General features: G+C 55.0%; 1 protein-coding gene across 3 annotated transcripts; it reads right to left on the minus strand.

Moving 5' to 3' along the window:
- Window positions 1-15: 15 nt before the first annotated feature.
- CCDC9B (coiled-coil domain containing 9B) lies at window positions 16-9,005 on the minus strand. 3 transcript variants are annotated; one of them, XM_016152205.2, is made up of 12 exons: window positions 8,841-9,005; window positions 7,967-8,080; window positions 7,575-7,682; window positions 6,832-6,987; window positions 6,613-6,741; window positions 5,777-5,976; window positions 5,421-5,479; window positions 4,774-4,827; window positions 4,589-4,688; window positions 3,963-4,005; window positions 3,387-3,879; window positions 16-3,117 (listed from the first exon to the last, which is right to left on the minus strand). In XM_016152205.2, exons 1-12 carry the CDS (start codon window positions 8,988-8,990, stop codon window positions 2,987-2,989), a joined length of 1,737 nt encoding a protein of 578 aa, XP_016007691.2. In that variant the 5' UTR covers window positions 8,991-9,005; the 3' UTR covers window positions 16-2,986. The 3 variants fall into 3 exon arrangements, with proteins under 3 accessions (XP_016007691.2, XP_016007692.2, XP_016007690.1); XM_016152206.2 differs by lacking the exon at window positions 8,841-9,005 and adding an exon at window positions 8,239-8,671; XM_016152204.2 differs by having other exon boundaries at window positions 3,005-3,879.
- Between the last annotated feature and the right edge of the window lie 5,362 nt (window positions 9,006-14,367).

The raw sequence follows: 14,367 nt of genomic DNA on the forward strand, positions 1-14,367 counted from the left end.
AACAAAGTAGACAGATCACACCAAATAGCTACTTCATTTATTCAATAAATAATTAATTACTAAGTGCCTTCTGGGTACCAGGCTGTTAAAAGTGTGCCTACTGTGTGCCAGATATATTTTGTATACTCTTTAATTTTCTGAACAACTCTTCAAGGTAGGTATTACTAGCTCCGTGATGCAGGTAAGAAAACTGAGGCTTTAGAGGTTAAAACTGACCAAGGCCACGTAGCTAGCAGATGGCAGGGTTCAGATTCTGTCTGTCGGATTCCAAGGCCCATATTTGTTCCACTCTGCCACACTGCCTGTCATCAAAAAATATACCTCCCTTGCAATATGGTCTGCCACTCTCTTCTGCAAGGTGATATGGGCCCCCGGGAAGGGGATGTCTTCTGCCTCTTCTGCCCGCCTTGTTTTGAGGCCTTAGGTAAAGCTGTCCTCTCCCTACTGGCTCCCTACTACTCTGTGTGCCCTCTGTTCTCAGTTCTTCCAGCTCTGCCTGGGTTCCTGATAGCTGTGTCTCATGAAGAACTTCCCATCTTTGAAGAGCAATCTTGTCTGTTGGTTGGAGAGGAGAAGGGCATCTAAGAGGAAGGCTCCCAGACAGGCCTTTAAACAAAGGAGCCAGGAAGAGATACAACCAGCCTTCCATGACCTCAAGGTTTGTGGGTCATAGCTTGTTCCATCCTAGAGCAGGAAGGGTGGCCCCCATGGTTGCTAGTCCCCTTTGTCCTGAAGAAGAGCTCCCCTTTTTTGAGTCAAGCTCAGCAATATTTGTCTTGCCCTATAATCTTCCTCCAGCGAAGACATCCTGTGCCAATCTCCATTCTCTCCAGGCCCTAGTGACTCCTATGACATTCTTTCTCACAACATCCTTCTAGATGTTACCCTCTAGGAGTAAAGCCCTATCTCACCATAGCCTTCTGCCCAGTTTTCTCTCCTGCTTAGGTCCTATTGTGAGGGCTGAACCAGAGCTCTGCCCAAATACTACATCCTCATCCCATAATCAAACATGCCTTGGCACAGACCCTTGAATGAAGGCACATGTGTACAGTTGGCAGCATTGGGGGTTGGGAACAGTTTGTGACAATTAGAATTTGAATTCTTGATCACAATTATTCTTGGAAACATCTGCATTCAAAGACTTCCTGAACCTGATTTACCCCAGCTTTATCCTTTGGGAGACATGGGTTCGAGGGCCTGAGCCAAGCTCTAAAGCCAAATGTATGTGACTAGAAGACAAGAGGAAAACTTGATCTGGGACTTTTTCACTCTTTGCCTATTCATTCCCACATGGGTCTTCCTCCCACATACATAAGAATGTTCCCAAGCCTTTCTAAAACCCCTCTAATCAACCCCACAGCAACCTCTTCAACCTCCCTTCCCCTCATCCCATTCCCACCCAGCTTTCTCACTCTCTACTACAGGAAGTTGGCATCACCACTCACTGGTCTGTCAAGCATCTTCCTAAGTGCCTCAGCTTCCCACCCAACCATGAAGCCAAGAAGCTCCTACCCGCAGGGGTGGCGCTCCCCCATTCCCTATGTAGCCAGCAACTGAGCAATGAGAGTTTAGAGTCTACCTTTGCCCCAGCCCTCCATGTATCCTAGTCCAAACCCTTAGTGGTCTGGGAATCAGCAGCATAGGCATCACCTAGAGATGCATTAGAAATGCAAATTTCCAGGCCCACCCCAGACCTACTGACTTAAAATCTGCATTACTCTATGTCTTAGCAGGTGAGAAGCACTGCTCTAAACAATCTGACCCCCTCCTCACACTTCCTGGAAATGTTTATTGAACTGAGAGGAAGCCACAGCTTGGGCAGAGTCTGGATAATTCACCAGAAGGGTAGAGGGGGGAACAAGAGCCAGTGAGGAAGCCCAAGGCTGCGACCCCATGGTTAAGGCCTCTCTTTGACAGTGGAGAAATCTTGGGGATGATCTGGACACCTCCAAAGAGAAACCCAGGGAGGCTGATGAGGCCAAGGACCCTCAGCAGAGAGGAACAACCCAGCAGGACCAGAGAGGAGGGGCACAGAGGGGGCCAAACAAAGAGATTCAGGCAAGGGCTTGAGGGCAAAGGGCAGGCATGATGAGAAAGGAAGGAATACCTGCCTTTGTGAACAGTGGTGGGATGGCTCCCTTTGGGCTCCTTTCACCACCCTCAGCCTCTGTCAGGCACCTACAGCCAAGAACAGCTCCTGCTGTGCAGCCTGGATCTGCCGGATGACGGTTTGTTTCCTCCCTCTTGCTGGCAAAGTTGCCATCGCCCACCAGCTGCATTGCTGGTAGTGGGTGCTCAGGAAATGTTTGTTGAATTGAGAGGAAGCCACAGCTTGTGCGGAGTCTGGATAATTCACTAGACGTGGGCCTCAGGGGAGGGGCAGGAATGGAGACTTAAGAAGGAAAGACAAGTCCCGATGTTGTACTTAGCTAGAGTTGATGTTTCTCTTCTCTGAGTCCTTGTCTGAATCCTTGCTTTTGTCTGACCACGGTGCAGGGAAGTGGTGGGAAGAGGAAGTAGGAGATGATAGGAAATGACCCTGGTATGCGGGGCTGCCCCTGCATATTCAGGGTGCACACAGTGTCCAACCTGGGTGTGGGGGAGGGGGTCCCTGATGGCAAGCTCTCCCACCCTACTATGGGGAGAGGAGGCTGTCCTCCCCTCACCCGACTTCAGAGAGGAGGCCTTTCCAGGTACCCTTCCTTTCGCTGAGGACACCTGAGCTCTGCTCTTCTAGCCCCAGCTCAGACCCTGCCCGCTGTGGCCTCCTTCTCTGGGCCTCAGCCTTCTCTTATAGAAAGCAGGAGGCTTCCAGCTAATTGGTGAGATTCCCCTGGTTTGGCCACTCTGTATGTCTGGGGCTATGAGTCACCTGGGCGCAAGGCAGAGGCATGGGAAAAGTGCCAGGCCTGGGCTGGCCATGCCAGCTGCTGAGGCTGCCTGCACCTGAGGAGCTGACAGCTGGCAGCTGGAAAGGAAGGCCAGGCTAGCCAAGTGCTAAGTGCTTGTTTTCTTGCCATGCAGGGGAAGCTCGTGGCCTAATCAGCAGTAGTCCCAGGACAGGGCTCATCAGCCTCAGAGACCAGGTGTGGTGCAGGAATACACCAGATGCTGCACCTGCAGGTGAAAACACACATGTGTACAGGGATGTGCACGTGAGGTACAGGGAAGGACAGCTCCTTGCCCTCACAATATCACTGTGCCACAGAGTTTGCTAAACTGTTCAACCATACTGCCATGAGCTACCAGCCACCAGAAGCCCATCACAAAGAAGGCTCTTGACTGTGTTCTCCCCTCCTTCTCTCCCCAGTCTGGTCCCCCTCCTCCCAGGAGCTTTGCTCAGCATCTCCCTGCAGGCCCAGGGCCCCCTGTCCTGCTCCTCATACCTCCTGTGCCCCTTGCCCTTTGGCTGTTTCCTCTGGCAGGCCTGCTTCGTTGTGCCAGGAACTGCTGGGCCCCAGCCTTGCCAGACCTATCTTTTCTGGGCTCTAGGGGTCCTGCTCCGCTTTGTGATTCAGAGAAAGTCTGGACTTCTGGCTCAGCTTGGGGATCATTCTGCCCCAGGGGCTGCTCAGAACTATCCGGCCAGGACACAGGGCTCTCCTCGGCACCAGGGCTTGGACTGACCACACATGTACTCTTCCCAGGCCCAGAGCTACTAGTGCCTCCTAGAGAAAGGTCAAGGGGAACCAAGTCAGTGTTTTGTGGAGAGCCAGGGACTGGACTGGCTGTTGAAGCTTCTGACTCCCTTTTTGGCCCCTCCAGAGACGCAGGGGCTGGGCTGGTTGCCAGGGCACTCGGGGGTCTTCCTTGCTCCGTCTGGCTCTGCAGCTGTGCATGCTCCTTCTCAGTCAGAGTCTTATTGATGCTTTGACTTCTCTGAAACAAGAGGTTGGCCCTGCTAGCTAGCAAATCCGGGGATCATGTCCCTAACCGACCCTACCCTCTGTCCAGGTACCTACCTCCTGGCTCTCTACCTCCTCTTTGTCTTCCTTTGTCTCCCACCTGTAGAAACACAGCACATGGCAAGCCATACTCCTGCCCTCCACACTTTACATTGCCTGCATGGTAGCTGGCAGCCCATGTTCCCCAGGGAGAAGCTAGAGCCCCAAGGTCTCAGGAGCATCAGAGCCAGAAAAATGTTCTAGGATGCTTCCCCTTCCAGCACACCTTGCTCCCCAAGTCCAACTATTTCCTCTAAACACCACCCTCTTTAGCCCCATCCCAGATCCCCAGCTGCTGTTTATGGCCAAGCCTGTTGCACCTTGAGTTCTGTGGGAACTTCAGGCATGTCTCTGCCTGTGCTGCCTGGGAAAGGCACCTGACTTCCCAGGGGAAAGTAACTGCTGTAATTACTGCCAACCTCCCTGGGCACCAGACTCACTGCTGCTGCCTTTGCTGATGGCCTCTCCCTGAATCTCATTAACCTGCCACCAGGCAGCAGTCAGCCAGGAGGCAGAGGCCCTGGGGACAAAGTGCAAGCACCTGGACCAGCGCAGGTCCTGAACTCCCAGGGGCAAGGGAGAGCCAGGAAATCAGGAAGCTCAGATGCCTGCCTTGATGTTGCCCCTTGCCACCTATTTATTACCTGCGGGCCCTGCCAGTCAGCCTCTCTGTTCCCCGGGCTTTGCTGCATGTGGCCGGTGCCACTAAGAGACTGCTAGGTTGACCACCCCAAGTAGTACCACCTGTAAGAAATGGTCGCAAATCAAGAAGGGAAAAAGGCCTTAGCAGCCCAGCTCATAGGACCCTGCTTTTCCTTTCCCAACTCACCTTTGCCATCAGGGGACAATGGTGGGGTCTGTAGCTTTTGGTGGCTCCTGGGACCTAAGGAAAAGAAAATAGGGAAAGAATGGGGTGACAGAGGACCCAAAGCAGAATCACCAATTCTTCCAAGACCAGGAAGCTTTTTGTCCTCTTTTTGGTCCAGTTGTGAGTTTTCTATCTCCCCCAAAGATACCTGGTTCTGGAGATCAGGAGAGCTGGGTCCCTGTGCTCAATCTGCCACTCCTGGCTAAGTGACTAGCCAGCTTCTCCAGCCCCAGCTTCCCCATATATAAAATAAAGGGACCAGTTAATTCGCAGAGCTCTGTTCCTACAATAGTCCAGGGACAGGGACACTAGGGCCTTTACCCATGAGGGACCAACAACTCAATGGGACCTCGGCACAGACTTCCTCATGAGCCTCCTCCCCAGACCTCTGGGGTCAAAACCCCAGGGCAGGAGCTGTGGTTTGGAGGAAGGCCAGGGAGATCATAGTGCCCTCCTCTAATAGGGAAAGGAAGAAAGATGTTCTTCCATGCTTCCTTCTAGCTCTGAAAATAAGTAGTGAACCAAGAGACAGAGAAAAGAGAGGAAGAAGAGAGTGAGGGCTAAAAAAAACCAAGGAAGGGCAGGGGGTGAGGTGGGTTTTGGCTCACCCCTGGAGCTCCCCGCCTTGCCTGGGCCCCCTTTCCGAGGCTTGCTGAAGTCCTGTAGCCTGTGGAGACGGAGGGAGTCAGGCTGCTAGTGCAAAAGGGCAGAGGCTGCAGCAAGACCTACACCGATACAATCTCCCCCAATCCCAGACCCAGGGCTGAAGGCAGCAGGGAGATGGTAGGCCAAGAAAGATGGGGGACCAGTGCCTACATAGAGCCCTGACCCAAAGGCCCAGACAGACAGACCCTCACCACCCTGAAGAGGGTCCCGGCAGCCCTCCAGGAAGGACCCACAGTTAGCCCTACCGCAAGCCCCACAAGCATGTCAGCCCAACAAGCCACCCAGCCCTGCCACCCACGTGGGCTTGGTCTTGTCCAGGTCCCACGGGCGGCGCCAGTCACCCTGTGCATCTCTGTGCCGGGCGAGGCGGGCCAGGTCGATCTGTTCCCGCTCCTGCTTCCACTGGGCATAGTCCCAGTTCACCTCCAGGGCCTCTTGCACTGGGTGGTGGGGAACTGGGCCTGGGACCAGGCCTGGACTCGGGGGTTCCTGAGCTCCCTGCCAGGAGAAGACACTCAGCACCAAACGGTAGAAGTAGTAAAAGCAGAAAAAGCACGGAGTTTGGAAATCCAGAGTCTATCAACCCCTTCCTCTCTCAAAGCTTTTGACATCCCCATCTAAAAATTAGATTAGTTCAATCTCTAACGTACTGTTTGCCATAGGCAAGGTTTCCATCCATTGCTAGCTGTGTCTTTTGGGCAAGTTACTGAACCTCTCTGTGTATCATTTCCTCATCTGTAAAAAGAGGGTAACAATTGCACCTATTCACAGGGGTGCTATAGGAATGTGTGACCAGGCCCAGAGAGGAGAGGCCCCCAGTGGCTGTGAACAAGAGCCAGAACTAGGGGCTGCTGCCACCTAGAGGTCATACCTGGCACATGGCCAGTCCTCTACACTCCTGGCCCACACTCGCTTGCCACCAGAGGTCCAGGTAGGGTAAGGGGCTGGATCACATATCTGGCTTACTCTATCTCTTACTGCAAAGCCCTCCCAATGTGGAAAGTGGCCCAAGAAAGGAAGGAGGAGGTGGGAATTCTTGCTAGTCCTGCCTGGGCATATGTGACTCAGCTTCTCAGCCTCCCCTAAATGGGGACCCCCCCCCATTCATGTTCCCATCCCTTCTTGAAGATGTACCTTCCGTGCAGAATCCATGCCGACGGCCACCTGCACGGAGGAGCCACGGCCCAAGCCCTCTCCGGGTGACCCTTCTGCCCCATATTGGCTCCTTGCTCTGGAGGGCTTCTCGCGTACAATCCGCTTGGCCTGGGGAGGTAAGGATGGGCAGCACAGCAAAGCTGGGGAAGAAGAGGCTACCTGCCTGGAACCTGGGCTTCCCCCACCCACTCTGCTCACCTTGGCTTTGTTTTCCATGGTCACTGCCAGCTCTACTCGCTCTCCAGAGCAAAAAGTACCAGTGTGGTCTTTCACCATCGCATCTTCAAGCATCTCAGTGGCTGCTCCAGGTCCAAGTGTGCTCCTTGACCAGTTCCGGCTGACCACACGCTTCTCCTACAGAATGAGGTGCTGTCCCCTCAGGCCACATGGGCAGTGCTGAGCAGGAGCTGGGGGCTGGGTCCTTCGGGTGATTCCCCAGGCCAGGTTCCAGCCCTGGCCCTCCCTGGAATGCCCACAGAGGAGCTGACTCCGCAGGGCGTTCACATGCCAGTGGCGTTAGGTTATCCAGGGCCTGGAGCCACCCAGGGGCCCAAGATGCCACAGTGCTCGCCATCTCTGAGCTGGGAAATCCAGAGCACTTGGACAATGGGGCTTTGTCCCTCAGCCACTGTTCCTGGCATTCAGCCCCACTTCTCTGTCCCCTGGGGGTTTGGGGTTTAGTAGTGGCCTATGCTTTGAAGCATACATACAGGGCTGTGGGGCTGGAAAGGGTATGAGGGGGCTTCTATTTGGTGACCTTTTAGCTATAGCCCTTCAAGGACAGTAGGACAGCAGTGGCCTGGGCTGCATGAAGTTGAGAGCTGGAGGGTGCGCCCTAGAACTGTGAGAGAAGCAGAGGAGCAGGGGCAGTTGTCCTCCCCTGATACGGGCCGGGCTTCCACCTCCTTGCCACCCCACCCTGTCTCCCAGGTGGGGCTTACACCAGGAACCTGGCTGATGGTGACAGTGAGGCTGTCAGGTCGGAGAACCTCCGGGGTGGTCACAGCCATGCCCCCCTGCTCTGCCTGCCGACGATCTTCCTGGATCTCCTATGGGAGGGCCTGGGGTCAGCAGAGGCCATGGCCCCCCAGACACACAGAAACACAAATGCTGACAGGCCTACACAGAGAAATACCAGTGGGACACCAGGGGGCAGAGGCACCACATCACAGAGTCCCCAAGACCCTCACAGAGCCTTTGAAATGGACCACACCCACCCAAACCTTGTTCCCAGGCAGAGCCTGCAGGGTGAGACCCCCACACAAGGGTCTGTGGGTCAGATAGAGAGTGCCAACCCAGTCAGTCCCCCTGGCCCCTAGCACAGCCCACTCACCTGATACCTGCGTAGTAAGGCCTGGTTCTTCTTGCGAAGGGCAACTATTCTCCGGTCCAGCTCTGCATCCTTTTCTTCCTGCTTGCTCATTGGGGACTCAGCCCCATGAGGTCCCTGCAGAAAGCAAGGGCCCCAAGCTCCTGACTACTGGGCCCATCCCTTAGAAGTGCCCCAACTTTCCCACCAGATTCTTATCATCCAAGGAACAGATCCCCAGATCCAGAGCTAGCATCACAAGGGGGGATGGCACATAAAAGGCCCGAAGCCCCCACCTGACTAGGCCTGTCTGTGTATCTCTCTGCCACCACAGGGGTTCACATCAGGGCTTCATACCCAGGCCCAGAGCTCCCAAAAGTGGGCTGCCCTTCCCCCGGCTCTCCAGGGAGCTCCACTGCCGAGCAGAGTCTGGAATGGGAGTTATAAATGGCTCTGGCAGCAAACCTGCCGTGACTGGGAAGTTGCCAGAGGATTCAGGAGGTCGACAAGGGAGCTGTTCGGCTCCCAGGCCCAGAACCACAGTAAAAAGAGAGGCCCCTTATCTGTCCTGAGCTCCCAGGCCCTGGACCCCACTCCCCAGGCCTGTGTCTAGCCTGTGGGAAAGAGCCACTCCCAGGGGCCTAGCCTCTCCAGGCTGAGAGCTGCTGGCAGTAGAGACAGGGGAGAGCCAGCTCCACGGGTAGGCCCAGGTTCCTCCCTGTCTGGCTGCAGGGTCTCCACCGTGACCAATGTCCTACCCAGCTCCCCACCCGCCTAGGCACAGCCCTCTTCCTCCCAGGCCCAGCTGTCCCCAGCTGCCCCCAGAGTATGGCTTCCTGGTATCCTAGCCCTCTCCCAGACCCAAGAAGCCCTCCACCAAGGGCAAGGTGCCACTCACAGCTGAGTGCATGGCAATGGCGGGCACAGAGGGAATTCCAGAGCAGCCCCAGGGGAGCCAGAGCAGAAGGGACGCCGTCGCCGGCGCTGCCGGAGCCGGGCCTCTGCCGGCCTCTCCCTGCCGGCTTCGCTTCTCAGCACACGAGATCATGTTGTGATTACAAAAGACTCCTCTGGGCTCCCAGCCAGGAATGCTGTGGCCACTGCCCCCACCCATGCATGCTCAGAGGGCGAGGACCAGGACACCAGCAGCCAGCTGGCCCAGCTCAACACCTCGCCCCTGTCCTGCCCCAGTGTCCCCAGACAGAGACCTCTCCCTGGCGGGCTGAGCCCACACAGGGGACCCAGCTGCCCCAGGCCCTACTTTCCCCAAGGCTCTGTGCCCCAGCAAAGCCTCATCTGGGCCTGCCTACAGATAGCTGGGCAGACAATGTGGGCCTTCATCTTTCCCATTAGCAGAGAAAAGCCTACAGGACACAGCCCATTGGGCTCCCTGATCTGAGGGCCCCCACTTCAGATGAGCCTCCCCCCACTCTCTTTACCAGCACTTGTTTAAATAATTCGAAGGAACCAGGAAGCTCACCTCCCCTAGGCCACCTAAAATAGCACCATTAGCATTTATTTCCATGGGTCAAACATTGTCTTCTCTGTATTTTAAAGTATAGCCATTGCTGGGAGGCTCCTCAACTATTCGGGTCTCCCCTTGGTGTGGGTTGCTGGGCCTTCCCTCAAGGCCCTTGCCACCACAATTCAGAGCTGGCCACCAAACTTCCTCCATCAGACTCCGAACTCTGGGCTCTTCCTAGCCTTGCTCTCTAGGGCTAGGCCTTTCAGCCTCTCCGACCCAGAGAAAGGAAGCAGCTTTCTTGGGAAAGTCTCTTTCAAATTTTTCCTGCATAGCTAACACCGGTCCCCCTCTGCCCAAGGGAGCAGCTTGCCTGGCAGTCCTACCTTGAGAGCTTCTGGGACTGGGGATTTGGGGTGCTGGGAAGAAGGGTACTATCTGTGTGTCAGGAGCACCTGGGGTCTATTAACAGGGCCCAAATCTCTAAGCCCTGAGGGGGAGGATCAGAGGTTTCTGCATTCCCCACATCCCTGATTGATCAGATCTCGGTTTCTCTAATTCCATTCCATGACTTGTCCCCCTCAGTCTCCAGAGCAGAAAGTCCCACTACCATCTCTGTCCTCCCCAGATCAACCCAGGCAGCCAGAGGGTCCACCCTCTGCTCCCCTTGAACCTCCCCTTCCTGTCTGCACCCCCCCCACCACCATGTTTGGACTCTTTTCTAGACAGGGCTTCACACAGCACCTCTGACCCCACACCCAATCTCCGCAGCCCCAGAGTTCCCATCCCAAATGCCACAGTGTTCTCTCTTCCTTTCCTGCCGGATGTTCCCACTGAGTCAGACTCATCTACTTTCCCAGCAACGTGACGCACCCGGGCTAAGGAGCCCTGGGTCTCTCTCTCTCACATACACACTCACTCCATCTCTCGCTTTCTCTGTGTGCTTCCCTACACAGGCTGCTGAATTCCAGCAGAGGCTCTGATAGTGAGGGGCAGGGCACTGGTGGGGTGGCAGTCAAGCTTCCCATCACCTACCCACACCATGTTGTTGAAGCTGGGAGGTCCATAGAGCACCGGCCTGTTCTCTGTCATCTTTGGAACCCAGTCTCCTAGACCAGGTCTGAGGAGGGTGGGTGTAGATAGAAGAGGCTGCAGGGGTGAGGCAAGGTCTGCTGTCCTGCTTCCTCCCTTTCCCAGCCAGACTAGGGGCAGGACAGTAGCAGGGGAGCAGGAGGCACAGGTAAAAATCCAGCCATCCCATGGGGAGGATGACCCAGTTCTCCTGAAAGGGCCTACTGGGAGACACTTCCGACCCATCTGGCTGGAGGCTCATATGCCCAGGACAAACCAGCATTAAGACAGGGCCTCAGAGTTGTTGGCTATGTGCTTCCCAAGTGTTACTCACACAATATGTCACACCTTAGAGCAGCCACCACATTCTCCTATTTTCTCCAGAGTCTGTGGTTTGCCTTTCTGCTCTCCCACTGAACAGAGCCTCTCTGAGGGAAGAAATGGTGTGCCAAGTGCCTCCAGATTGCCAGAGCCTGGCACAGTGCCCTTGCAAACTACAGACCCTCCTGCAGCACTTGCAGAATGAATACATGAGTGCATAACCCATGCAATCCTGGGCATAGCCGTGCGTACCCTGAGCATAGGCTGCGACTGCCTTTCTCTCACCCAGAACGTACACAGCCCTGATGGAGGCAGTGATGATAAAGGCCCCTAAAAGTGAACCTTTCTTTCATTTCTGAGGGAGGCAGGGAGATGACCTGCATGATGTTCCCCATGAGACCATGTCTCTGTTACTCCGTGCAACCACTAGGGGGCAGCAGAGTTACACGAGCCTGGTTGGGGGAGGGGGTCTTCCTTTCTCCCTTCCTGCTCCCCAGCTCCTCTCTCAAGTCTCTGTAATCCCCACCTCCCATCCCCATCAGACTAAAGAAGCTATGCAGTTGTAGAAGGCTTATTTTATTGATGAGGAGGCCCAGAGAGATAATGCCATTTGCCCAAGCTGCACAGCCTGTTTGCAGCAGAGATTCTACCAGAAGCCACTCTGTCACCTGCCTCCCCGCCCAGCTCTCTTTCCACTCCCCTCCCCCATACCACCTACCCCCATACTTTACAGGGCAGGTCATATCTCTTCCCTGGGGAAGGTATTCTCGGTCCACCATACACAGACTCAGAACCAACCCTGAGGGCAAGATCTGCTGCAAGGCAGGGGATTCTCATTGAGGGGGAAGGAGGAGGGAAACCTCAAAGGAGGAAAGACCCTCTGGACCACAGGCTGAGACTGAGGGCACAGACTTGGCAGAGGCCCCATTATGGGGCCTGCACTTCTCAAGGTCCCATTTGCTGTTTCCAGAACGGCTGCCCTGTAGATGTCTGATCATTAAATATAAGCACTCCAACCCTTGTCCTTCTTCAGCTTTGTCGTAAGATGAGGCAGAGCAGGATGGTGGATTCCAAATTATCTCTGCCCCTCACTGGCTGTGTGATCTTAGGTAATCCCTTATGTCTCTGGTCCTCATCTCTAAAATGAGGTATACCTACTTCACTGAGTCGTTGGCAGATGAAATGAAATAACACGGTAATATCCATATGTATCTGGAACAACATGTGACCCAGGGTAAAGCTTAAAATAGTTTTCTTCTTACCTCGGGTAACCATAAGAGGCACATTCTGGATGCACAGCATCCTTTGAGGCACCCCAAAGGCTGCCTCCTGCCAGCCTGAACACACTGAAGACCCCTGGGGTATGAGAACATTTTGTGACCTGGTGAGGAGATCCTGAGTCGCCCCCTCAGCATTCTCACTATGCCTCCCTGTGTGTTGTCCCTTGCTCAGCAAATCCAGCAAGGCCAGGTTCCCGCCCCACCCCCTCAATGGTGTCCTCCCTCCCTGGTCCCCATGCCCTGTACCTTCTGAAGTCCCAGGCGCTAGCTGCCATCTCTCTCCAGCTAGCACTGGGTGCTCCTGGAAGTAATCCCTGTGCTCTACCTGCCTCTGGATCCCACCGGGCCCAGTTTCAGGCTTACATCCCAGTTCCTAGGAGCCATTCTTCTTGGCTGGATCTGAGCCCTTAGAGGTCACTGACTGGTGCCACTTGCCAGCTCTAGGTGGGTGGACGAGTATTGAGGAAGAGGATGGGCAAGGCTGGATTCCATGAGAGCCCAGCTACTAGACAGGCAGCCCTCCAAATGGGAGGGAGAAAAAGGGTGGCTTGAAGTACATTGTTCCTTTCCTATAAACCCACTCCTCCTACTCCCCACCACGGCCATTCCTGGCTCAAGAAACTGCTATCCTAACTCCTACTTACTAGAATATGTACAGATCTCTCGGGTCAGGATAGTCCTAGCTCTGCATGGGGAGGACTCAGTATAGGAGGTAGGGCCTAGGGCTGGAGGGACCAGCCCTGGGCAGGCTCCAGTTGGCAGGGACATAGTCTGGGCTCTGCCCCTCCCAAGAACACACATGCCAGAGCAGGGTGTGGTTGAAGCCCTTTGAGGCATCAGGAAGCAGAAGGAAGGCTGGTCTGGGGACCCGTCCCTCCATTCTGCTTTCTGGGGCACACCCAGGCCTGGGGCTTCACAAGCTTCCCAGTTCTAGGCCCAGAAATGGAATGTGAACCCTGATGTGGAACTGAACCCCTGGGGGCTGGCTCCCTTGTTGAGGCTCTCTTTTATTGGGGGCTCTCTTCTCCTTGGTGGCTGCAAAGGTGACTGACAGTGTTTTCCCAGGACTCCCCAAACCCCAACCCCAAGTCCCAGCCCAGAGCTGCCCACACCAGAGGCTAAGTCCTGCCCCTGTTAGGGCTTCCCTATGGCGGTAGCAGCCCCTACTGTGTGCTTCACCTGGCCAAGGCAATGAGGGAACAAGTAGGTGAAGACCCAGGCTCCACTTCAGAGGTACTTGCCAATGCCAGGCCGATTAGCCTGAGTGACGCCAGGGCAGCATAGGGCTTAGACCAATGGAGGAGGACTGTTCCAGGAGATCAGCTTCAAGCAGATGAGCAAGACTCAGCAAGGGGATGGTAGTGAGAGGGCCTTCCACGAATGCCGCATGGGAAGTGGTGTTGGCTCTGACCAGCAGGAGAAAGTTAGGTTAGAAAGGTGCAGACTAGACGGGGGAGGCTACTGAAGGGCAGAGGAGGGGTGAGGAAAGGGCGTGGGGCGGCAGGGGCATATAAAGTGGTCCAGAGGGGCTCGCTGGAAGTTTCACAGCAAGAGCTGAGGAGGCCATGCCGTAGTTTAGGAAGCTGAAGCCAGAATAGGTCTGCCAGGTGAGACATGGAGAAGAGCAAGGTGCGGGGAGCACAAAGTAGGAGGCTGTGCCCAGAACCTGGAGGGAGCTCGCCAGCCCCACCAAGAAGGGGGAAGGGCCTTTGATAGAGAGCATGCCGAAATGCCAGGGACGCCATAGTCACCACAGGAAAGAAGAAGCAACCTGGAGGTGGGGAGGACAATAGGGTGACTATTTGTCCTGATTTGCCTGGAACTGACCCCATTTTAGTACTGAAATCCTTCACCCAGAAACCCTTTGATCCTAGGCAAACCTGGACATTTGGTCACCTTAGGGGGAAGGAGGGTGTTGCAAGAGGCTGAGGCAGGAAGGAAACCTCTCAGGAGCCTGTCAGTGAGTTACTCTGAATGATACCAGAGGCCAGAGTTAGTGCCATGTCTGGCAGGAAGATCCCAGTGTGACCAAGTGAAGGAATGAGAAGGCCAGGAAGTCAAATAGGTCCTTGGTGCTAATCCTGATAATAGTAATAACAACTTGCACTTACATCTGACCTTGCCAAAGCCCTCACACATGCGATGCTATTTGATCTTGTCAAGCTTGAAATCTGTGAATTAGCCAGGGCAGGTGATATTAGCTTCTCTTTGGCAATCAGGGTCAGTGACCTGCCCAGCAGTTTGGGTGGTGGTGTGGAGGCCTCCCCACTGCACCTGCCCTGAATCACTGA

This window comes from Rousettus aegyptiacus, unplaced genomic scaffold, assembly GCF_014176215.1.
Source record: "Rousettus aegyptiacus isolate mRouAeg1 unplaced genomic scaffold, mRouAeg1.p scaffold_m13_p_3, whole genome shotgun sequence".
In the NCBI taxonomy this organism is placed as follows: domain Eukaryota; kingdom Metazoa; phylum Chordata; class Mammalia; order Chiroptera; family Pteropodidae; genus Rousettus; species Rousettus aegyptiacus.

Bases quoted from the DNA above. Each gene is read 5' to 3' on its own strand.
- CCDC9B (XM_016152205.2), bottom strand. From the start codon at position 8,990: ATGATCTCGTGTGCTGAGAAGCGAAGCCGGCAGGGAGAGGCCGGCAGA. The intron at 6,988-7,574 runs GTAAGCCCCACC...CTCATTCTGTAG, and splicing joins CCATCAGCCAGGTTCCTGGT to GAGAAGCGTGTGGTCAGCCG. The intron at 4,006-4,588 runs GTAATAAATAGG...GTGTTTCTACAG, and splicing joins CTGACTGGCAGGGCCCGCAG to GTGGGAGACAAAGGAAGACA.